The sequence below is a fragment of the Pithys albifrons genome, chromosome 1 (genome assembly GCF_047495875.1).
Source record: "Pithys albifrons albifrons isolate INPA30051 chromosome 1, PitAlb_v1, whole genome shotgun sequence".
NCBI lineage: Eukaryota > Metazoa > Chordata > Aves > Passeriformes > Thamnophilidae > Pithys > Pithys albifrons.
The window spans coordinates 27,151,681-27,175,464 of NC_092458.1; the positions used below are offsets into that span (position 1 = coordinate 27,151,681).

At 44.4% G+C, this 23,784-nt stretch overlaps 1 protein-coding gene across 1 annotated transcript; it reads left to right on the top strand.

Annotated features, from left to right (window-relative positions):
- The first annotated feature begins 6,436 nt into the window (after positions 1–6,436).
- SHOX (SHOX homeobox) lies at positions 6,437–16,471 on the top strand. The gene is made up of 5 exons (XM_071570175.1): positions 6,437–6,896; positions 9,982–10,190; positions 14,537–14,594; positions 14,684–14,772; positions 16,143–16,471. The coding sequence occupies exons 1-5, from the start codon at positions 6,623–6,625 to the stop codon at positions 16,386–16,388; spliced, it is 876 nt and encodes a 291-aa protein (XP_071426276.1). The 5' UTR covers positions 6,437–6,622; the 3' UTR covers positions 16,389–16,471.
- Positions 16,472–23,784: the final 7,313 nt, after the last annotated feature.

A 23,784-nucleotide genomic window follows, 5' to 3' on the forward strand; every position in this document is an offset into this window, starting at 1 on the left:
GGCGAGCACAAGTATCGCTTAAAAACACGCGTGTCGTTTCTAAAGTGCTTTAACTGTGCGGCCTCGGCGGAGAGAGGGTCGGCTGGTGGCCCGCGGCTCCTCCCACCGGCACAGTCCCGCCGCCCCGGGGGACTCCAGAGCCCACCTGAGAGAGAGCGCAGGCCTCGGCGTGGGGCAGAGAAATAGGCAGGCGGGTGCCGTCGGATATGTCCTATAATTATTAAAAAATATAGCTAAATTCACGGGCTTCTGCTTGCAATAAAGTGACAAATAAATTTTCCCTTCCCTGGAGTATTAATCTTATTATCTGATTGAAGTTTACCCTGATGTTTCTACAATTTAATTCTGCTAAGGGAGAGGTGAGAGGAAGATAGTTGTGCTCTTAACAGAAAGAGAGACTAAATAAATAAATAAATAAAGCCCTAAATACTCTTCTGTAGGGAGGAAGTTAATATACTCAATTATTTTCTGAAAAAAGATCATAACATCTGGAAATTGATATCAAATGGTGTACAATCCCTGAGAGACGATAAACTTCCACTGTATAATATTTCCACTAGAAATCTTAATAATCCCATAAATCTTCCTTGTGAATTGGGAAAATGTAACAGTTCATTGAAATACTCATTGGGAAATAATTGAAAAAATGTAATAGTTCACTGAAGTATTCGTGGTTTTTTTCCTTGTTTTGGTGCTGTTGCTAACTCTGTGCATGTGTGTAAATATTCCTACTTCGTTTTAAAGACATACGCGGGATATTCCCCTGAGCGCTGCATACCATAAAAAAAATGCCCTTTTGACTTATTAATCATTATTACAGAGTTCAAAATCGCAGCGTCCCTCGCACTTTACTGCAGAAGGCAAACAATTTTCTTTGTGTGCATTTCGTGTTACTAAATTCAGTGTTAACTCTGCAGCTCTCAACTTTTTTTCCCTCTTTTTTTTCTGTGAGTTTTTTTTTCTCATGGACTCTTCCTATTCTGCTCGAAATACCCAGGGCAACTGAAATCAAGGGGGTTACTCGCCCATTAGGCTGGAGCACTACATTGTAATTAATTACACACAAAGGCTATTGCTTATTGTAATTCACCTCGTGAATGTTTAATTTTTCAGAAGTAAAAGTAGATGAAAATTTGAACACGTCTAGGTTCCTTGTAATGAATATATGAGTAATTAAAGTTGTTGGAAAGATGCAGCTTTATATTTATAAAAATAATAATTGTGATAGAGAAGAGATGTTGTGCATAAGTGCATGTTTGCCTCTGCCTCGGTGCAGGAGAAAGGAGAGCATTTGTGTTTTTTTTACTGAATTAATGTATCCCTTTGGTTACGTTGCTAGAAGTCGGAATAAAGACAATTAAGCCTTTAGCATTTCTGTCACACTCCATTAATTACTGTAGCCGCTGCTGTCCCGACCACTTCGGAACATATTCATCAGGTACTATACCCGACCAACAGTCTCAGCTGCGAAGTAGGCTATTGTTAGTTTAAACTATAGCCTTTCAATTGTTCTTTAAGTTACTTTTCATACAAGATTGTTTTCCACTTCTTTAAGAATGTTTTTTCTAAAAATAAAACTCAACAGAAATGTTTTAAGATTAGATTTGCGGGGAAACAGTTTAATTTTCACCATATGTTGCCACAGCGCGTTGTAGATTTAAAAAAAAAAAAAAAAGAAAAAAAAAACAACAAAAAAACTTTCCATTTAAACTACCAGAAAAAAATCTAATATAAAAATGTATTCTCCAAAGCATCTCCCTCCTGTGGGCCACTTAACGGGTCCGAAATAAATCTTTAAGGCTGCAAGAAAGGGGAAAAAACAAAAATACACTGATGACGGAAAAGCAAATCCTGCCATGATAATGTCCTTTATTAATATTATAGATGTGTAGTGTGCTGGATGGATCAATCATATCCATTCACAATCAGGATTAAGAGAGCCTATTTTAATGAAAATCTATTAGTCTCTCACTTGAGACACGGATGCTGCTTAAATCAATAAACAGCATAAAAGAATACGACGCAGGTTTCTAAATTAAAAAAAAATCCCATCTATGAAATGTGTTAAGACGTCTGTAAAATCCTGAAACCCTCGATCAATACTTATAAATATTTAATTTTTTTTTAACACAAATTGAAAACCATTAACACTGCATCCATTCTTATTATTAAAACAAATTGTCCTTGGAATTATGTGTTGTGGAAATGGAGCCAGATTGAAAGGGCATCCTCTGAAATATGTTTACTCGCTTTCATGTAAACCAATAAAAATCTGCAGGAGTCTGTAGCGTGAGCGAAAAGGTTTGATGTACAATGTCCATGATTACAGTCTCTGAATTAATCACGAGAGAGAGAGAGAGAGAGAGAGAGAGAGAGAGAGAGAGAGAAAGAGAGAGAAAGGCAAAGAGGGGCGGGGGGGAAGGAAGGAGCAAGGGAGATGGAGAGAGGACTCAGTTACCTACTCAACAAAATCTTGCTCTTCGGGTCAGCACTTATTAAAGCGTGGATTAAAGCGATGATTTTTCTGTTTGCTTATTTGCTCCACTTCGACCAAAATAAGCTAAAGCGGGGGAGGGTGGGAGGAAATCGGTTTCGCCCTACGTCATACCATGAGTCAATGTACAAATGTAAATTCCTCTTATAAATATGAAATCTAATACTTTGTCTTGGAAATGCTTAAAGCTAATGCAACATTTAAACTCATTCATAATTACTTTCTGGTTTAACTCGCAGAAAAACCACAATGGTCAAGAGGTTCCTTTGAAAGGGGAATTAAAAAATAACACATGTATTGATACCACGCTAAATAAACTCTCTGCGGTATAAGGTCTGGACTGTTCCCTGCCAAGCTGCCCTGCTCGCAGATGCCTCCCCTCACTTCGGGGAGGGGACAGTCAGGGGGCGGGCTCGGGTCTGCGAAGGGGAATCAGCCCCGTAGAGCCGGCTGTGGAGCAAGTGAGGAGAGGGGGAAGAAGTGGGGGTGCGATCAACGGGACTGCCCTTTTGTCAAGTTAGGACACCCACAGGGCAGAATGCTCCTGTCCGGTGCGCCGGGGCAGTAAGGGAGGGAGAAGGAGTAGGATTTAGGGGCACGGTGCCCCGCAGGTGACCCAACAGCCTGGCTGTCGGAACAATCCGAGGCCATTGATGGCCCGTCCTGCAAGGGGGTATCGAGGAGAGCGGAGTGGCTAGTGCCATGCCAAAGGGGTAGCCGGGTTGCTGCGCTGAGCCGGGGGCAGAGGGAAGATCCGAGGGGCGCTGATGAATTTTCAGTTTTGCGACAGGGTCCCAGGAGCTCCATGCCTGCAAGGCAGTGGGATTTCTCTTTCACTCCCTCTCTCTCGCCTTCTCTTTATCCCTCTCTCCATCCCTCCTCCCCAGCCCATTATCAGGAACAGCAATAAGCGCATTTCCACTCTGAACCCGCCGTCAAAGTTTGTAGTGAGGTCAAAATTGCCCCCCGCTTTTCCCCTCACCTACACCACCTTGTCCTAGGTCCCCGCAAGGCCGCGCGCCGTGCGAAGAGGGGGGAGCCCGGGACGCTCCCCGCCTCCTGCCTCTCCCTGCCGCCCTCTGGGACGGGACGGGAACTTCAGCCCTCGCAGCGATCCTCGGTGCACGGAACGCGCAGTGGGGCCGTGCGCGCCCGCGGGGCTGCCAGCTCTTCCGCGCCCTCCGCTGCCTGCCTCCGCGGCGTGGGGCGGCAGCCGGATCCCCTGGAGGCTTAAGATTTGCAGTGCTTGTTTTATTTTGTTTGTTTGTTTGGGGTTTTGTTTGTTTGTTTGTTTTTATAATTTCCCCGGTTTCTCTCCCTTTTCCTTTCCAGTGCTTTGTTTATCTTCTCGATTTCGGTGCGAGTCTGAGGCAAGTTCCCCCCGGCTGCAAGGATCTCCCGCGGCGGCCTCCCTGCCGCCGTCGGGGGCGGCCAGCGGCGGTGGCCCGCGGGCCGCTGTGCAACTTGTGCGCCCGGTGGCTGCCCCGCGTCGAGCTGCTCCCCGCGGGTTGCGGGAGGCGGAGGGCAACCAGTCTTCCCACCAGACGTCCCCGCGCTGCCGGGAAGCAGGGAGGGAGGGAGGGACAACCGGCAGGAAGGACTGTCTGAAGGGTCTTGGATTTGTCCCTGTGCTCGGGAGCAGGAGCCCCGGAGGTGGCAGGAGGGGCCCGAGAGTCTCCGTGAGAAGTGCAGCCCCGCGGTCGCGTGGGCTGCAGGCGTGGGGCTGGGCACAGGGGGGAGCTGCGGGAAGAGCGGACGGGGGCGAGGGGAGGAACAGGGGGATCCGGCGGACTTGGTGCAAACTCTGACAGCTCGAGGAAGCCGAAGAGCACCGTCCCACTGCGGGGCTGGGGACGCAAAATCAGTAAATATTTATCCTTGTTTGCTGCTTGCTGCGAGGGAGGCAGAGGGAGGCTGGGCAAGGTGCGAATCGGTGCCAGTCAAGCAGAGGGCTGGGGGAAAGTCTCCATGGCGGTGGCTCAGCCCCGCTACGAAGCCTCTCCCAAGAGGGAGCGGGTGCCCCTGTCCCCGCGTGTCTGTGACACCCTCGTACCACGCCACCAAAGTGTGCAACAATGCACAACGAGCCCTTACACACGCAGACTGCATGACAGAGTCACAAGAAGCGTGTCGTCCCGGGATCTTTCCTCAGCCATACGTTACTTCCCCGTCTATCGTTTGCCTCTATTATTTATGTGGTGCCGTGTGATATACGTTAGAGCCTCGGATTTGATTGGCGTTTGCGATGACAAGACCTGTTTGTTAAGTTGTAAGGCTTCCTCGGCTCCCTCACTTGTTAAACGAACTCTGGAGGAAGGATGCCACCAAGACACGACAATATAATAAATGTCAGGGATATCCGCAGTGCCGAGATGAAATGATCAATCCTTGTCCCCTAGATAATCATTTTAAATTCACACAGGGGGAGATTGATTTTTAAAGCCCTTTATTAATTACTTCCTCGATTATTATTTTTTCCACTTCTCCTGTGGAGGTGTTAACTCTGGTGCTGGGGGCACCTTTGGATTAATTAAACGTATTTTTAGTGTTTTAACGTTCTGTTAATTTTCAGAGCAGCCCCACACTCCCCCGGAAAAGAAACAATGGCCCCTTGCTCCGACAAGGAGCCTGCTTTGGTTGCGATTCAGTGCAGAGGGAGGCGTAATGATGGGCTCTGATTATCTCAGATTCGAGGCGAGGGAACAAGAGGAACGTAAAAAGCCAAACGACCAGAAGACAAAATTCCTCCAAATACCGAATAACCCTCCGCGTTAAAGCCCGAGGAGATGAGATAGAAATAAATAGCTGGAAAGTCGACTCTGCGTGGGGCTCAAAAGATGCGGATAGGCGCTGAAAATGCCGGCGCTGTTATCCGGAGACGAATTTCAGGCAGCTATTCAGTCATACAGAATAATAATTATTCCAGGAGTACAACTGAAATAACTGCAGTCTACCAAGAAAAAAAAAGGGGGGGGGGGGGGGGAAATCATTGCCAGTTCTATCTTAAATCCAGCAGGATATGTTTCGTTGAGGAAAAAAAAAAGAAACGGTTTAATGTTCTATTTGTAGCGCAAAATCTGCCATGTTAACAAACTACCCCTTTTCTGCGTGCAGCTGGATAGCTCTACATCCAAAGAAACATTTTAGATTTTCCTTTTCCCCTACAGTATCTTCAGATAACATAATAGCAGTAAACAAGAAAACAGATCCTGTAACGTTTACGCGCGTCTGGAGAGAGCCCCTACCTACGGATAATACCCCACCCCTCCAGCCAAGCAACCCCCTCCAAATCCTCCGAACACACCGACACGGATCTCCGAGGCACCTCGCAACTTGTTTAGCTGCAGCACACGTCCCCCTCCGCGTACCCACCCACCGCCAGCCAGAATAGGCACCACTTTTAAAACAGCATTTTTGTTTCGCCGATTATTTTGACCATTTAATTAAGAGAAATTAGCTAAATAGCAAATCAGGTAAAAATTCCACTGCTTACAACAAATGCACATCTCCGGCTTTTTATTCATTACCTTTTTTATTGAACACTCATTTTCTTTTCCTCTTGACAGCGATACATTTAATTGCAGGAACACAGTTATTTGATTAGCTGTGGGTCCGTTTTTACTCACAGTGTTGCCACGCACAGGATGTCCTTACAATCAATTAAGTCTTCCTCGACTTTCATTTCTGCAATCCATTTACAGAGTGCAGATACCTATTTTCGTGTTTTCCTCTTCACCCCTCCCTCGCTTTTATTCCTCTCTCTCCCTCTCTCTCTCCCCCTCTTTTTCGCTGTTGCCTCTTTGCCTCCCTAAATCAAGGTGCAAAGATGCCAAAGAGTGATGAAATGAAAAGAAAGCCAATTGCTGGACTGAGGTGGGGGAGATAGCTGCTAGGAGTCCGCCTGCGACTATGGAGCAGTCAGTAATTGCTGGAGACAGGGAGAGCTGGGGGTTGGGCTGAGGTAGCCATGTATAAATAGTGTGATCTCAAATTGAAAGGCATAAATAACAGCAGGAGTGATCTAACCCTATACAGACCATCTTCTACGTGCAAAAACAGCGTGCAGAGGACGGCCACATCTCCGATTGAAAACAAGTGGGTCTCTGTGGATAAGATCATCGGGCAGCCATGGAAGAACTTACGGCTTTTGTATCCAAATCTTTTGACCAGAAAAGCAAAGAGAGCAGCAGCGGCAGTGGCAGCAGCAACAAGAAGGAGACGATCACGTACAGGGAAGTTTTGGAGAGTGGGTTGGCCCGCTCTAGGGAGCTTGGAAACTCTGACTCTAACCTTCAGGACATGACCGAGAGCAGCAACCACTGCCCGGTGCATCTTTTCAAAGACCACGTAGAGAGCGACAAGGACAAACTGAAGGAGTTCAACACAGGCAGGACGGCAGAAGGTAAGAGCGGGGCTGGGAGCCCTCGGCCCCGCGTTTCTCGCCGGCAGCCCCGGCCCCCTTTCCGGCTGTCCAAGGCTCTCCGCAGCGGGGGCGAATCGATCACCGCGGCCCCGTCCCGTCCCCGGCGGGGCGAGCGGGGTCGCTTCCTGAATCCTGCCTCCCTCCTCCGGCCACCTCCCTCCCGCAGCGGCGGGAACATACGCTTAGGAACGCGTACTCCTGCATGCATAACGTGAGCATAGCCGTGAAAAATAAGTCACAACTTCGGTCCTGCCCCCCCGCCAGCTCCCGTTCACATCCGAAATCGATCCGGTGCGTTAGGCGTTCACTCGCCTGGGGGAAGGATGTCCGACGTTTTTGTCTGTCTATATGTTTTTGCACGAAGAAACCTCGTCTCGGGAGTTTTAATGCCTTGGGAGACCTGTTCTTCCTGCTTCCGGGCCGTCGGGATGCTGCTGCACCTTTTGGGGGAAAGAGGAACGTGGAGAGGCTCTCCTTGAACATTTTGTCTTGTGTCGGTCAGCCTGTCCTAGTCAGAGGCTCCGACTGGCCAGGCGAAGGAGAGGAAGAGCCTGGCTGTGGGCAGCTGCTCGGGCCCGGTGAGACAGAGCATCCCTGCGGCGAGAGCCACCAGCCAGGTTCCTCGGTCCCCTGTCTCTCTCACCTGGGCCAAGGCAGCACCGCATCCGACAGGCAAAACGCCATTCCTTTTCTTAGCGAAAAGAAAATTAAATTTAAAATATTGTTTTAAAAGCAAGCGAGCTAAAAATTTCGCACAGGCTCACAGGGGAATGAGAGAATAAAAGGGCGGGGGGATTAGAAAGTTGAGAAAGTGTCTCTAGGCAAGTTAGACAGGTGGACCTGCCTGGGGAGCTACTGGCTAGTTTGGGGTAATAAAAAGTGTTTAATAGGTTGGGGAACAAAAAACAGCCTTTCAGCTGTTTCCTACTGTTTAATCTTGTTTAATATAACGTTGGGCGATTTAATTTACAGCCCAAAAGTTTATTTAATATCCTCCTCTTTTCTACCCCCCTGCTCAAACAGAAGAATGGGTTATAATCACATTTCCGGGTGTCCGTATTTCTACAGAAGCCAGTACCACTCAGAGCTGCTTGTTTTTCTTCTCTGTCTAGAGATTGCAAAACGAGGGGGTTCAGTTTAGAGGAATCATCCGCAAAGATTACTTTTAAAAATGAAACCAGGGCATGCTTCAGGAAGAAAAAATAGAATGGGAACGAACAAAACAAAACAAAACAAAAGCTCCTCTATTACTCTCCCTTTTCCTCCTGGATCGAAATTCTGGCTTCTATGTTTAACTAATCTGATCTACAGAGAGGGGCTGGGGGTGGGAATGGAAGGGAGGAGTTGGAAAGAGCTGAGATGCTTATGACAGTTTAAATTCATGCCAGGTTTCAGTCTAATTTCATCTGATTTCTGCGTGTGATTTCAGTCCCACCGATATGCTAGTTAATATTTTATACCTATCATGGACATGCTGTAGTCTCGGAAAAGAAACAGCTTTTGAACGCTCCTGATTTTCCCTAGGCATTTTCTGGGTTAGCACCCTCGTCTTTTCATAGGGATTCCCTTTGCAGGAGAAATACGAACAAAATGTCATTAAAATCAATCAGCGAACACCCCACCTCCGGAGGCTAGACCCTTCCCAAAATTTTGTGTAGCCAGTATCAGTCCGGAGCCCAGAGAAACGATCATGGCCAGGGACAGTTTTCATTTTAAAAGTGAAAACGAGGGCTTCGACTTGGTTCCGGCCTCACTTAAGCCCAGATACAGTATAGGACGCTTTAATATGTTTAATTAATTTATGATTTGCAGTTTTTCATTTGCATTTTGGGATGTCCCTAAGTATCTAGGTTAATATATGTGCAGACACATAATTCTGTGTGCATATATATATATATATATATGTACATATATACATTTATGTATATAATACGTGTGTATTGATGAGGGAAAACGGATTTAATTCGGTGTCGCAGATGCGACTCCCGCTTCAGCTCCACACCGCCCAGAAGGTGAGGCACGACGAAAGAGGTAGTGAGAGCAGGCTCGTCCCGGGACTCTGCCGGTGCCCGCGCTGGATGCGCACTCGGCGAGGCGCCCCAGGCAGGCAGGGGATGCCGGGGAACCGGTTCAGCCTATAGCAGTGTCCCCTGCTCTTCCTCTTTTCGTTAGCTGGATTTAAAAGAGGGACAGTGTCCTACGCCATGTGGTATCAAGGAAAAGAGGGAATTAAAAAAAAGTAGTAAATAATTTGTCAAAGCAAAAGAAATCTCCCTCCCCAAGACGTAAAAGGAGAACTGTTATACCCACTGCCCCTCTGCTCGGAACAAGCATGCACACAGGGGTTGCCTCCGGTCCCAAGTTCTCTCTCAGCCCTATTGGGCTCCGTGAAGTCTGGGAGGGTTCTTGCTCTTTCGGAGGGGCTGGGGGCACCTATGGCCCTTGAGTGTGCTGCTCCATTCAGGACCGCGTGGGCCTTCCGCTTCGAGTTTCTACCCGCTGGTAAATATTTTGGGGGGAGGAGTGGTGAGAAGGGGGACAGGGACGGACGGCCTTGGTCTCAGGCCCGAGGAAAGTTTCATTTACGAGACAAATATTTTCACGTGGCTTTACCACGACAGCGGTAGGGAGCTTCTTGCATAACCCTCTTCACTTTGGGAGAAAACATCGAAGGCGAAGGCCCCCTTACCCCTCCTTTTCTCACCTCCTGGAGGTATCAGGGCGCCGACGGTTTTCCTCCCAACTCCTTCTCCGAAGGGCCCGTGCCAACTGGAGGCACAGCTTCCTCCTAACCCTAGAAAGAAAATAAAATTATATTTATCTATATAGTTTTCTGAAGTATTTCAGACAGGCAAGAGAGCTCCGCTCCCTTCCTCCCTCCGGCCCTCGGGTAATGTTGCCCCTTGCCTGGTCTAGGGATTCCCTGCCCTCTCGCCGGTTGCCCCTGCCGGTTGCTCTAAGTTTGGGAATGAAGAGAGGGGACGAGAGAGACCACCGTGTGGGAGAACTTCGGAGAGGTGCGAGGGGAGGCTCAGTGTCGTTTTCTCCTTCCACCTCCCGGCAGGCATCTACGAGTGCAAAGAGAAGAGGGAAGATGTAAAGTCAGAAGATGAAGATGGACAGACCAAGCTTAAACAAAGGAGAAGCAGAACCAATTTTACACTAGAGCAGCTGAATGAGTTGGAAAGACTTTTTGATGAGACTCACTATCCGGATGCCTTCATGAGGGAGGAATTAAGCCAGAGGCTGGGATTATCTGAAGCTAGGGTTCAGGTAAGAGAAAGGTTCTGTTCCTGGAAATGTTCTCACCTCACTTCCTAACTGCCAGCAGACCCTAACACAGTGTCTCGTTTCATGCAAAACGGGGAGGTGAAGGCAGAGGCGACACGTGTGATGGGGAAGCTGTTTGCAACTCCTCCATACCTGTCTTCCCAAACAGTAATTCTGCTCAGGGAATATCTGCCTGTGCCTTGCGTTTCCTAGGAAGGCGGTTTAATTTTTTTGGGGGGGTGGGGGTGGGCTGGGGAGGGAGGTTAGGGTGGTTTGGAGGTGATAGTGTTGACAAGTCTCTGATGACTGAACAACTGTTTTTTTATTATTATTGCTTTTTTTCCCCATTGCGAACGTGCCATTTACTGTCCCTTAATCCTCACTTTCTTCCTCGATTTTTCTTTTATGGAGAAGAACAAAAAAAAAAGGGCGAGAAAACAATCGCTGTGAATAAGGCTAGACGTTTTGGGTGCTGAGGGACGGGATTAGCCAGAGCCGGGGGAAAGGTACCCGCTCTGATTCACGCAGCACGCGTATGAATGCATGGCACCCCATCTGGTGGAGGTTCCCCCCGTCCCTTGCATCCTGCTTCAGAGACAAGCTAAATGCCAATTAGACTTCGAAATCTTGAAAATAGATCCCGGTGTTGTAGTTCTGGGGTTACCAGAGCTGTCTGTTTGGGTGGCTTCACATCGATTATTAAAAAATTCGATTTTCAGTTTTATGCAGAAGAAAAATACCTCCTCTCCCCACAGCCCAAATAGGGAATGTTTCCACAAAACAGATATCATATTACAAAATCCTGCCCAAACAAACAAACAAAACCCCCAACCTCGAAATAACTAATAAGATCAACCTGTGGCTCTCTGAGCAGGCCTAGAGCAAGCGAAACATGAAGGAAATCTCTTCTTGGGTTAAAATTCTGTGCCTGGCCTAACAGACACAAACCAAACTAAAACCCAAGAAGAAAAAATCACCAAGGCAACCCCACCACTGAACAAAAGGCCTTCACACCCTGGAGATAAGAGATGCCCATGTATATCTGCTATAGGTAAGTGTGTGTGGGTACAGATATACATGGGTGGAGGCTTCCACCCTTGACCTCACCCCCAGGGCACAGTGGAAAGTTAAGAAAGATTGCCCCGAGCTGGACAGGGGAGCGGGGTCTGTTTGGCCCCCTCCTTAACTGTGGAAAGCAAACAGACAGTACATCCTTCAGCTAGCCTTTGCCTGAACAAGCTACTACCTTACTTTAAGCAACTGTCTCCTGGAGGCATATCCTGAAATAAATGAAGTACCTAGGTTGTTTTATTTTTTTTTAATTCTTTATTATTATTATTATTATTTTAAAGGGCTGTATTTTCCCCTCAGCTCCTGTGGCTCTCAGGACAAACTGAGCTGGCCGAGGGATGGTGCCAGGCATGTGCCTGAGGAAGGGCATCTTGTAGGGAATAATGCAGGAGTTCAGAGTGCTGCTGGTCTACTTTCTCCTGGAAGATTGATCTAACCACACTATATAAATTAATGAAAAGATTAAACTTTTGCTGAAGGGGACATCAACTCTTATGTCATCTTCCCAGATCTTCTTACTTGGGCTCTGTAATATCTTTCCAAGGCCTTGATGTACTGTTTCTATAAAAATAAATTACTTGTAATTGAATTCTGCACTCTTTCTTTCAAGTACTTTATTACTGAGGAGCACCTTAACAGGATGTTCATAGTTCCAGGAAAATTGGTGCTTCAAGTGCTTACAGATCTTAAAAGAGCACAACAACAACAACAACAACAAAAAGCCAAAAAAATTACTCAGGAAGAGATTATGAGAGAGATAAAATCTCTGAGTTTAATAATCTTATAAAAAACGTTTGCATGGCTAAAAAACCCCTATAAATAAAATAAAGAGGGACAGAGGAGAAATGGATAATTAATTATGAAATAAGCAGAGAGTTGATATCCATCAATAAATGGAAGAAGAAAAAGAAAAAGAGGGAAAAGGAAAAGGTGTTCTTTCCCCCCCAATACTTTCAGAATTGTTCTCTAGTTCCTATCTGAACCTCTTGTCCCTTGCTGTTGAAGGATATAGTTTCAATTTAGCGTGGAAATTTGCCGTAAATAAATTGAAGCTCCTATGGTAGCTAGTCCTTATTAACCTTTTATTTTTAGTGTTGTACTGGAAACTCATATCACCCAGCTGTCAGGGTTATAATTGAAAGTTATGAGACCATAGTGAGGAGCAGGCAGTAATTCAATTACAACAAATATCTTTGGGTTTATGGTGCAGGGCTAAATTAAATGTCATTATTCACTGTCTCTAATGGAAATCAAAAGGAAATCAGATTAGAGCATTTGTGAAAGAAATCACTGAGTGATCCTTAATGAAGAAATAACTGTCTAAAACAGTGTACTGTGCTTTACTTAGCATATTCATGACTAATTGGAATTGATCGCGAATCACACCAAGCCTGATTTATTATCGCTTAACGCAGTGGCTAATTCATCACTTTTATTTCTCATAACCTTATTTTTTCGTAGCTAAAGGGAAAGGGCACTTCGTTTTCCAGATTTAAATATAATTTCGGTTTGAAAGATGTTCTGATTTGCAAGAGAAGTTGTTTAAACGCTACTTAAATTCCTTCTGACAATTTACACTGCTTTGGCGAGGCGGGGAGGGGGACGTGGGGAACACACGCAAGGAGATTTCCTGCAAGGATTTACAACCGTAAAAAGAATTTATTATTGTCACTACAGCTCGATAATATTTAGCATGCTCATATTTAAGTATATATATGTATATAAAACCCTAACGGCTTGGTTAAAAGGAGAAGGGATGCATGTTGCTGGTATTTACGTAGTGCTAGTAGGGAAAAACAGGCTTGTGTTGCACTGTGTCGTACAGGGCAGCGAGGCGGCAGCAATGCCCGGTTAGAGCGGTGAGGGTTGCGCTGGAGACAGCCATCAGGGATAGGGATAGCGACAGGGACAGGGATAGGGATCGGCACCGGTGGGTGGGTGGGTGAGTCCGTCGGTTTGTACGTCTGTCCGGCAGTCGGTCTGTCTGCACCCGCGGCGTTCCGCAGTTCCCCGCTGTGCACTCCCCCCACGGACACTCTAGGCAGGAAGAATGGTGCTCTAAATCAGAGAAGGCCAATTCCTACTTAAGAAAATCACTGAGGTACCCGAGGTAATTAATGCCTTCGGAAGCCTTTCTTTGCACTAATTACTCCGTTGTAAATGACCATCATTAAAGCAATTGAAGAAAGCTTGAAGGGAAAATTTGATGTAGGAAGTGCAGTTAGCATTAATTAACCGTATGATCTCTTGGCAAGTGCAAGAACATCAAAGGTTGTAGGTGTTTACTTAGCTACAAGATTTTTATCTGCGGTGAAAGTCAATGTTTGTCCATATTCGGTAGATTTTGGTGTAGACGTAAGGGTCCGCAAAACATTTTGGTCTGCGCCTCTGACAGTGCTTTGGGAGCAGCTGCTCACCAAGGATCGCGTAAGAGGAAAAGTAGTGAAGGTCTGAAATGCCCCTGGAAAAGAGGTACTGGACGCACAATGGCATCTGCAAGTTCTGGGCTTGTTTGAGAATGGCTGGAATTGGGGCAGGATTATCGGATTACAGGCGTCTCTCGCTTAGGGACATAAGCACTTCTTTACACCCTAGCCTGTAAAAGATGTTGCTCTTGTCTGTCCAGAAGTCAGCAGCAGCGAACTTTGTTTTCTTTTAACATTTGGGGAACGGAGAATGATTCAGACCCTTTTGTGCAAGTTTAGTGCATCTTGTCAGAGATCATCGATTTCAAGACCAGCTCGGGAAAGAGCAGGAGGTCCTGTTTCTTGGGGACCAGAGCCTGACCTGGTCCACGGTGGCAGTTTCCGAGGTGCTTAAGGTGTGATTAGGAAGGGAGTGAGGGTCCCATCCGTCCTGCTTGTGGTCTTAAGTCCTTCTGAGAACGGCCTCTCGCTCCAGACGGGTGGCACGAAGACCGCCACTGCCTGTCCAGGGGTCACGAGATTAGATGCGGAGCGGCCGGCTCCCGGTCTCCCCGGCTGCTAGGGTGCTTCCCACCTCCTAGGTTCAGCTGAGAAACAACAAGGATCAGGCCCCCACTCCCCCGTCCCGGCCCCGAACAGCCTCACCGCAGCACAGAGAGGGGCTCACTCCACCTTTGGCCAAGCCCTCCACCTCTCGGCTGCTCCCGAGGAGAGACCTCAGCAAAGTTGTGCGGAGTCATTTCGCCTCGCCTCTCTATCCTTAGCCCCCGAAATAATGCTCTCTTAGCAGCTGCCTAGGCCACCTCTATTTTTTGTTGTTGTTTTGGTTTTGTTTGTGCTTTCTTTTCACAGGTATGGTTCCAGAACAGGAGAGCAAAGTGCCGAAAACAGGAAAACCAGATGCACAAAGGTGGGTGAGGGGTAAGGGCCGGCCGGGGGGTGTCGGCCGCGGATCCCGGGGCGCATTCGCTGCTCACCCGGCCCTATCTCTCCCCGCAGGTGTGATTCTGGGAACCGCCAGCCATTTAGACGCCTGCAGGGTAGCACCCTATGTGAATATGGGAGCCCTGAGGATGCCTTTCCAACAGGTAGTTAGCTTCGGGTTTATTTTACTTTTCCACAGCAAGCTCCGAACTCCTTTCGTTTGCTCGGGAGGAAGCGGGACACATTTACAAGTGCCATTTATACAGGAGTTGGCGCGTATTAAAAACAGGCTGTAAAACTTCGTGAAGGAGCCCCCACCCGGCTTTCGGGAGCTCAACGCCCCTCGGGACCGGCGAGGGGGCCGAGAGGGGGGTGCCCAGTGCCATGGGCTGGAGCGCGGCCTCAGGATCCCCGCAGACTGAACTGGCTTCGCGGGGCACCGCCTTCCCGGGGCGGGGAGGGCTGGCGAGGACCTGAGCAAGCCTCCCCGCCTTCTGCGGGGACGGACCGGCTCGGTTCCGAGCTGCCCGGGGGGCTTAGGTCACCACCTGGAGCCCGATAGTGCTGCGGGAGGAGGGTCTTCCACCCGATGGGCGAAATCATGAGGGGGAAAAACTGTACGGGCTCTTGGGCTGTCATTCTCCCCCTCAGTCCCAGGTGGGCTCGAACCTGTCTTTCTCTCGTGGACGAGGCCGTCCTGGAGGTGGGAAGGCTGCTCTGCCCCTGAGATCCTCAGCTGGGACAGGGGCAGCGGCGGAGCGCAGGCACCGACACCACTGCGGGTCCTGGGTCCATTCCCCAGGGAGGCGCAGCCCTCCGGGGAAGGCGATAAGGAAAACCGGGACAAGGCAGATGAAATTCCGTCCCGCTACTAGCCGCTTGTAGCTCCCTCTCCCTCCCTTTTTTTTTTTTAATCAATTAATCGGAGAATTGATTTTTCCCAGCCCAAAGGGACCCTCCACCACCTTCTGCATCTCAGAGACACGTGGAGCTGACAGATTAATTGTATTGATTTTTAAAAGACATATTTGGTCCAAAATAATTAAATACATAAATAAACTCTTCCCTATTCCTCTCCGAACCTACCCGGAGCTGAAATCTCTCAGTCAACCCAACGTGTTTGTGTAGGTCGAGAAAGCTCCAAAGCAAACACCAGTCGAGTATAGAAGGGACCCGTAGCCAAAGAGTTTTTAGCAAGGTATAAATAAATACCTCTGAAAAAATAATAATAAAAATTTAGTTATTTAGCACTTGTTGGCTCCCATGCATTGGGCTGATTTTTATCTATTTATCTATTTATTTATTTGATTGTTTACTTGTTTATTCATTTCCATGAGGAGGAAGCTTAAGCGTGCCTCCGGGCCCCCGGTTGAGTGTGGAGCGGAGGTCAGCCACTCTCACTGCGGGTGGGATCCGCTCACAAGTTGGTCTTTTCAGTCGCTGGGGAAGGGTCGAGGCGGGGTGGGGTGGGTGGCTGTGCCCGGTTCCGTGGCCTCGGGGCTGACGCCGTGTCTCTGTCGCCACCGCCGCCCAGGTCCAGGCGCAGCTGCAGCTGGAGGGCGTGGCCCACGCGCACCCGCACCTGCACCCGCACCTGGCGGCCCACGCGCCCTACCTGATGTTCCCGCCACCGCCTTTCGGGCTGCCCATCGCGTCCCTGGCGGAGTCCGCCTCCGCAGCCGCCGTGGTGGCCGCCGCCGCCAAGAGCAACAGCAAGAACTCCAGCATCGCCGACCTGCGGCTGAAGGCCCGGAAGCACGCCGAGGCCCTGGGGCTCTGACACGCTCCAGCCGAGCCCCCCCACCACAGCCCGCCCCAGGTGCCCGCGGCGGGCGTGTGTGTGACCTGCACGGACCGCCGCTCTGCCCCTCCGCTCCTCCTCCTCATCATTCTCTTCCCCGGCCGCAGGGCGAGTAGCGAGCACTCCGGCCTTCCTGCCTTCTCTCTTTTTTCTTTTAATTTTATTTTTTTTGTTTGTTTGAGTTTTTGTTTCTTCCCTGTTCCCCGAGGTCTACGAGGGCTCGGCGGCTGCGCCCTCCGGCCGCTTTCCTCGCCCGCCCGCCCCCAGGGACTCGGCGGCCGCGGAGGTGCCGCTGGCGCGGTGGGGACGCGCCGAGGACACACACACACACTGCGCGCAGCAAACACGCACCCACGAGTCAGAGACTCCTCAGAGGACAAAGTAGGTGAGAGGAGAGAGGAAAAAAAAGAGTTTAAAAAATTCACAAAGAGAGAGAGAAAAAAAAAAGAAAGAAAGGAAACGATCTCTAAATTATGTTAATCTGTGAACATTGGGGACACTTTGGATTTTTGACCCTGGCAAAAGTGATCGCTCCGGCATAACGTCATCTGCTGCTGTCAGTTTTGCTACCTTGTGCATGTGTCAAACTAAACACGTTTTGAAGATCAGAAATATATTAGAACGAAACTAAACAAAACAAATAGTAATAATAATAAATAATAAATCCTTGGGGCTGGTCTCCATTAAAGATGACATTTCTTTGTTGCCAACAGTATTATTTCACTGCCATGAATCTCTTCCATTACTGAGGAGCTGCTGCTGCAGAACTGGTTTGAATTTAAATGTGGAATTTCAGATCTGAGGCAAGGCAGGTTTTTTTTTTTTACTTCTTTTCTTCAAAAAAAAAAAAGAGCAGCAATAACAAAAAAAAAAAGCGTATCTCAAATGGCTATGTCCTTTGAAAGGAGAAAAAGGGAATCTAGAATTTACTAATTGTTAATGATAACTTGAAAGATGGGAACAATAAGAAATGCACCTGTTTTACCAGAATCACCTGAACTTAGAGATACATTGTGCCATAGAAAAAGGTCAGTTTTTTGATTTTTCTTTTCCCCCTACAAATGCCTAGATCTTTGAATCAAAATCTCGCTGTTTTACAGGATGTAGAAAGAATGAATTCTACAACAAAGATGGACATATGGTTTTAGCGCATAATACTGATGCAGCATTAATTTTAGAGAAATGCAATTAACTGCAGTAAAGTGCAATACTGTAAATATTATAGATTAAAAAATAGCCGTACTTATTCTGTTAATAACCAATTCTGCAAGAACCATAACTTAAGTCCGTTATGCTCAGACTGGTGCTTTGCAGCTCTTTGCCAAAATGACAGTCTGAGTCTTCTATGAATGAATAAAGTTGTTTGTGTCACATATGGGAAAAGGTAGATGCCATAATTTCTAGTCAAGTTAATGTGCCATCTTTTTGGGAAGCAAGATGAAAAGTCTGTATGACACTTTCACAATCATTTTATTAAAAAAACCCTCCAACAACAAAGACCTCCAAACTAAACAACCCATAGAAGTGTTTTGTAGAAGTGGACAAGTTCAATATTTGGCCCTTTTATTTTTTTTCCTGTGATTTAGACATGAAGTATTAAGCCGATTCTTAAGCAAACTACTTTAAGTCTATCAAGAATGGGGACCAGGTAAATTTTATTATCAAAGTGTCTGGGTTTACTGGCTCTCCTCTTCCCAATTCTATTTTTCGTGTTATTAATTTCTAATTAGGTTTGAGGATTTTTTTTTTAAAACTTTTGATTGGGAGGATAGAGGAAGGTACAAATATTGGTCTTGTCTTCCTCTAAAAAGATAGCTATTTGTTGCCTTTGTTACCAAGGTCTGTGTTATTGGAAGGTTAACCTCTCAACAGCACTGTTATTAGGCCTGCTTTTTATGTCTTGTTTAGCAATCCATTACTAGTTTGGGCTTTTGCTGATATTTATCAAATTCAAATATTACTGTAGGACAAAAAATCATGGTTACGTTAATTTTAGACATTGTTTTTTGTTGCTTTCATTTCTCCTTCAAATTTTGATATTTTCTAGCTATCAAAGTTTCTGCAATGTCAAAGTTGTGCCATTTATCTTTTACTAATTATATGATAAGTAGTTATATTTTGGATTTGCTAAGGGCTGATAAATGTTGCCTGCCTTTTTTACCTCTCTGTGAAAGCCTAGCACCTTTTTAAAGCAAGCCCAAAATATTAAGGTAGCATTACTTCTTGCTGAGAAATACAGATCTAATCTCAAGCAATTAAAATTTTCTTGTTGAAACAAAACATTATCTGGAAAATAAAATGTTATTCATGATGACATATGCACTTCTGGTTAAAATGGGAAATATTTGGAGTGGTTCCAGCACTTCTAAAATGGAGATCTGAAAAATAATAAACATTACTGCAGAGATGGTTTAGGCTATAATAAGTAACATGTACTGGATACCCACAGCCATCAAAGGAGAATTAGATACACAATGTTGAAGACCAAACATATAGAGTTTTTGACTGAGTAGGGACTGCTTGTTATCTGTGATCTAATTGTTACCACTTCAAATCCTCTTTTGAGAGTTTAAGAGAGGCTTTCATGATTTTTTCCGGTCCTGTGCTGGACTTCTCACAACAGAGTGATTTTCGCCTTCAAATAATTCCATAGAATGAACTTGTTGAAAGTGTAGACTTGGGATCTGAATTTTGTCAGTGATCCAAGTGAGGCTGAGAAGCTCTACCAATCTCACAGTCTTACAGGGTGCATCTACAGTATGCATCCACTTTGTATGGGAAGGAATAACTTTTCCACCTTTGTTGTTTTAGTAGGTACAAACATAGCAAAATAATACTTGTAGACTTCTGTCAGAAATTTTGCTTCTTTCTTATAGTCAAAAATCAATGGTAACATGAATGCAATTCCCTGCTAAGATGAAACAAGGCTGGTAGAATTAGCATCCATCCTTCCAGAATGAAATATTCCCACAGTTTTTTCTGATTGCTTTCAATGGATGTCTCAAGGATAGTCCTGATCTCTACTACAGAAGGCAAGAAGGTGGCAAGATTTATCAGCTTAGCCTGTTTTGAAGCAGGTACCACAGATTGGCCTGGGGAGAGGGGCAGGGTGTTGCTGTGAATATACCAAGGCACCTCATGCTGCTCTTGCATTTCATTTAGCAGGAAAGGAAATGAAAAGGTGCACAATGAAAGTGTTGTCACTACAACCAGTTCTGCTTTGCTTATTTCTTGAATGAGCCAATTGCATCAGTGGTGGTATAAAAGCTTTGCCTTGTTTTTGATGATACATGTAGGTGGCCTCTTTATCTTGTCATCATTGGGAAGAAATGAGGCATCCTATCTGGGCTACTGCGTATTGGACTGTACTTTTCTCTCAGTGTAAGTCACTGTGGCTTCATTCACCATGTGGAGCCTCAGTGATCATACAAGTTGAGAATCTGGACCAAAGCATCTACTCCATCTCTGTTAATGTGTGGTCTCTTTTTTTTGTTTTGTTTTGTTTGTTTGTTTGTTTGCTTGTTTTTTAATTATTTTTCTTAAGAAGATTGGAGTTTGAAGATAACATTGTCATGGTCCTGAGGTGCTTATTAAAGTTTAAAAGTATTGTAATTCTTTTAGATTCTCAGGCATGTCAAACTCATTTATTGTCCACCATCATCCAGGCTGATCCTTGTGCAATCTTTCATTTGAGAAGTGTGAGATTTCCAAGATCATCAAAACAGCAGCCACTGAGCAGAATTTCCTTGGAAGAGGCCTTCATTTAGCATATATGAATTACTAAAGAATCTTTCTGAAAAGTTTTGTCTGGTATTTGAAGTATAATTTGAGTGAATGCCAAATGAATAATGTTGTTTATAAACAAGTCTATAAAAAAGGCTTCACGCATTACATGGAAAAATTAGATTCTGGGTTTTTTGAAACTGTCAAATGAGCTCAAGCACTTCACTAATTTGTATCAAAATAGCAAAATGACTCCATGGCTCATTTTTATTGACTTGGAAATTTGTGAAAAAAATTGTATTGAAAGTTTTTTTGCTTAGTAGGGTCATATAGATGTAGTGTCATTTTGGTTAATATCATAATACTTAGCACTTATATAATGTTTATTTGCAAAGCACTGTATAAATGTCTATTATTTAATCCTCATCAATTATGAACTAGGTAAGAATTGTTATCCCCATTTTTTTTTTGAAATTAAAGCATATAAATCAAGGGCCAGGTTCCATCACCCATTGTCAGCACTGAGTATAATTACTTTTGTTTTTGTAATGTAGCATCATCCCCCAGATCACAATCTGACATGAACTTTATGGTGGTCAACGACTTTCTGTGTAGTAGAGGCCCTGCTCCTAGAAATTTAAACTCTGTATCTGACTTCAACAAAAGTCTAGAAGGGCACATTGGATGTGTTTTGGAGTGGCAGAATATGCCTGTGAGTTTTTTTCACAGAACACGTGGTTATTGCCCAGTCCTCTGACCCTGTATGTCAGTGGGAATTTTGCTTTATGACTCAGTACAGCTGAGTTGTGTCAGTGTTAAGACTAGAACCAGATTTCCGAGTTCCCAACAGCATGCACAAATTGCTAGGAAACTCTGATTTCCAACTTCCCCTACTATTAATTTTTCACACAGACCAAATGTATAGATGTCAATTCTTTGCATGCTTTATCTGCTATGTCTTTTAGTCCTATGTTTGCCTATAAAATAATAATAAGACATGAGTTTGAATTGACATAACATTGACACATTGGGACTGTTGCGTAAAATAAAATAGACATGTAGTCCTACAAAAGTCCAGATCCCTAAGGCAAACCCAAGTTATGGATTCTTCTTTTTTTTTTTTTTTCTTTTTTCTCTTTTTTTTTTTTTTTAATTGGTGGAAAAAAATGCACATGTTTTCTGCTTGTTTAAATGTACTAAGCAAAATACTTTTTTTTTTAATAGATAATATAACTTTTTGGAGACAGTATTGCTTTGGAGATGACAGGATTTCTTTCCCCTTCAGTTTAAGGAAAATTTTCAAAGTAAAGGAAAAATAAATTACACATTTTTCTTATAAATATGTTTATTTTTATAATATCTAATGATCCAGATGGTGTCCTGCTAATTGCCAATTGTACTCAACCCTACACAGAACACACAACCAATATGATTGGAAATTTGTTGCGTTCCTGCTTAAAATGGATGGTTAAAGTGCTTAGCTTCTCATCTCTAAGCAACCTAATCAACCCTTATGTTGTTTTCTTTCCTTGATGTGACAGAATTTCCATGGTAAACAAGTTGCCAAACAGCAGTGGATAACATGGCAACAGCTTCTCATTTAGTCACTTGAAATTCTTTATTGGTTCTTTATTCTTTATAGGGCTGAAGAGGGCCTGGAATTGCTTGGAAACTGAAAAAAAAAAAAAAGAAATGTGGTGTGCTACAAAGTGTGATCTCTCCTCGAGCTGAATAGAGCCTTCTGCTTTATGACTCATGGTTTTTGTAAAACAACAGCATTAAGTCACATCTTTAAAAGGTATAACATGGGTCCTACGTAATGTGGTGGCAAATATTATACTGGTTATTTTTGTTAGCTGGCCTCTCTAGCCAGGTCAGTGGAAGGCTATAGACTTTGGTGTTTGAACCATTCTTCAAGAGGGGTATGATACCAGATATCCCTCAAATTTTGTCTGTTACACAGATTTGATGCTAAAAGTTGGTGCCTAATTTTAGTAAATCAGCCTACAGATTTGCTGATTTCCGATAAATAATTGAAACTTGATGCAGTTCATACATCTTATTTTAAAAATTGATATTTAACTAAAATCAGTTGAAGAATGTAGAAAATATCAGATTTTGAAGCTGAAGATATTTATTGAAAGGCAGTACTTTCATGAATCTAGGCATACAGTATGTATTAATTACATCCAAGACAGGCAAATATCTCTGTTTCTTTGTATTAATGTATGTGGATGTTTTATTTATTTTTGTTTGAAAATTTCTAAATGTGTATTATTTTAATTATGTTGAGTGTAAATTTGACAATGCTTTGCATTTATTTTTGTATTTTAAAAACTTGCTTTTGCAAAAGTATGAGCAGCCAGTATGATTTGCAGTACCATAGTATTATTCTGGTTATGTACACACAGTGCGTCTGAGTTTACAGACATTTCAGGGATTACTAAAATGAAACAAGCAAAAACAAACAAAAAAATCTCCAAAACCAGCTCATCTTAAAAGTTTGTACCCCTTTGTTACTGCGGAAGAGAAAAGCAAACAAGCAAACAACTTTTTTTAGGTTTTGATTATGCCAGCATGCTCCTACATGAATTCATCAGACACATTGAGTTCCATTTTTGGAGTGTATTATGTTGAATCACATGATATGAATGTACATCTTGTAAAAGTGAGATATGAATAAACTTATAAATATTTGTAATCATGTGTTAATGGATATACAGAATAACTACTACCAAAGGGATTAAGAGTAACAAGCCATTTCCTCATGTTAAAACAGAGCTTTTACTTCTATATTTAGTGCTTTTTCTTTTTCAAGCACCTTATTCACTTTCTTCTTGCAGCCAATCAAAGCTGTACATCTTACTCTGTAGTCATTTCATTTCACTTACAAGTCTCTCATTGGCTTTTACATAAGTTGTACAGAGTAAGTTGTAGCTTAGTTATGATTAATTAGAAATTACTTTTGCTCCCCATATACTAGTATGATGATTGTTTTGTTTGGTGTCCTATTTTCAAAGGATTGATAACTTTCCTTGGTGTTAGGAGGAATATAGCAACCTTTATAGTGGACTGTTTTAGGGATTGTATTTTATGGCTCTGATCCTTTGCCTGTTCAAATCAATAGGAAAGTTATTACTTCAGGCTTTTATTTTTCAGGTGATTAAGGAGCATGTCCCTGATTTTGGTATGCTAGATGTAATTTCCTTCTATGATTTTATTCTTTTTAGTTGTAATTCAGCTTTTTGATGTTGAAAATTATAACTAGGGAATCCTCTTTCTCCCTAGTGCTGTATCATTTTGTCAACAGCAGCAAAGCAAACTGTGTTGGCTGGAAGTTTGTTAGGTTACAGTCTGTTGATCAGGTTCTAAACTTCCAAACTAGTCACAGGAATTAGGTTAGATTTCTCTTCTTTGAAAACCAGTTTGTCTGACATGCAAGTTGCATTTAAACTTCATCAACCTTATGAGATGGGTGGTTCTATATCTCAGTCCATCCTCCAAGTCCTCCAAGAATCTCTTTTTTATTTCTTGTCTGCAGTTTATTGTATATACTTCAGTCAGAACCTGCACATAACTTTTCTAACCTTGTATTTTCTGCAAGTGTTTCCATTTGTTGGAGTTCTGACCTAGAATATAACAGGAAAGCAGT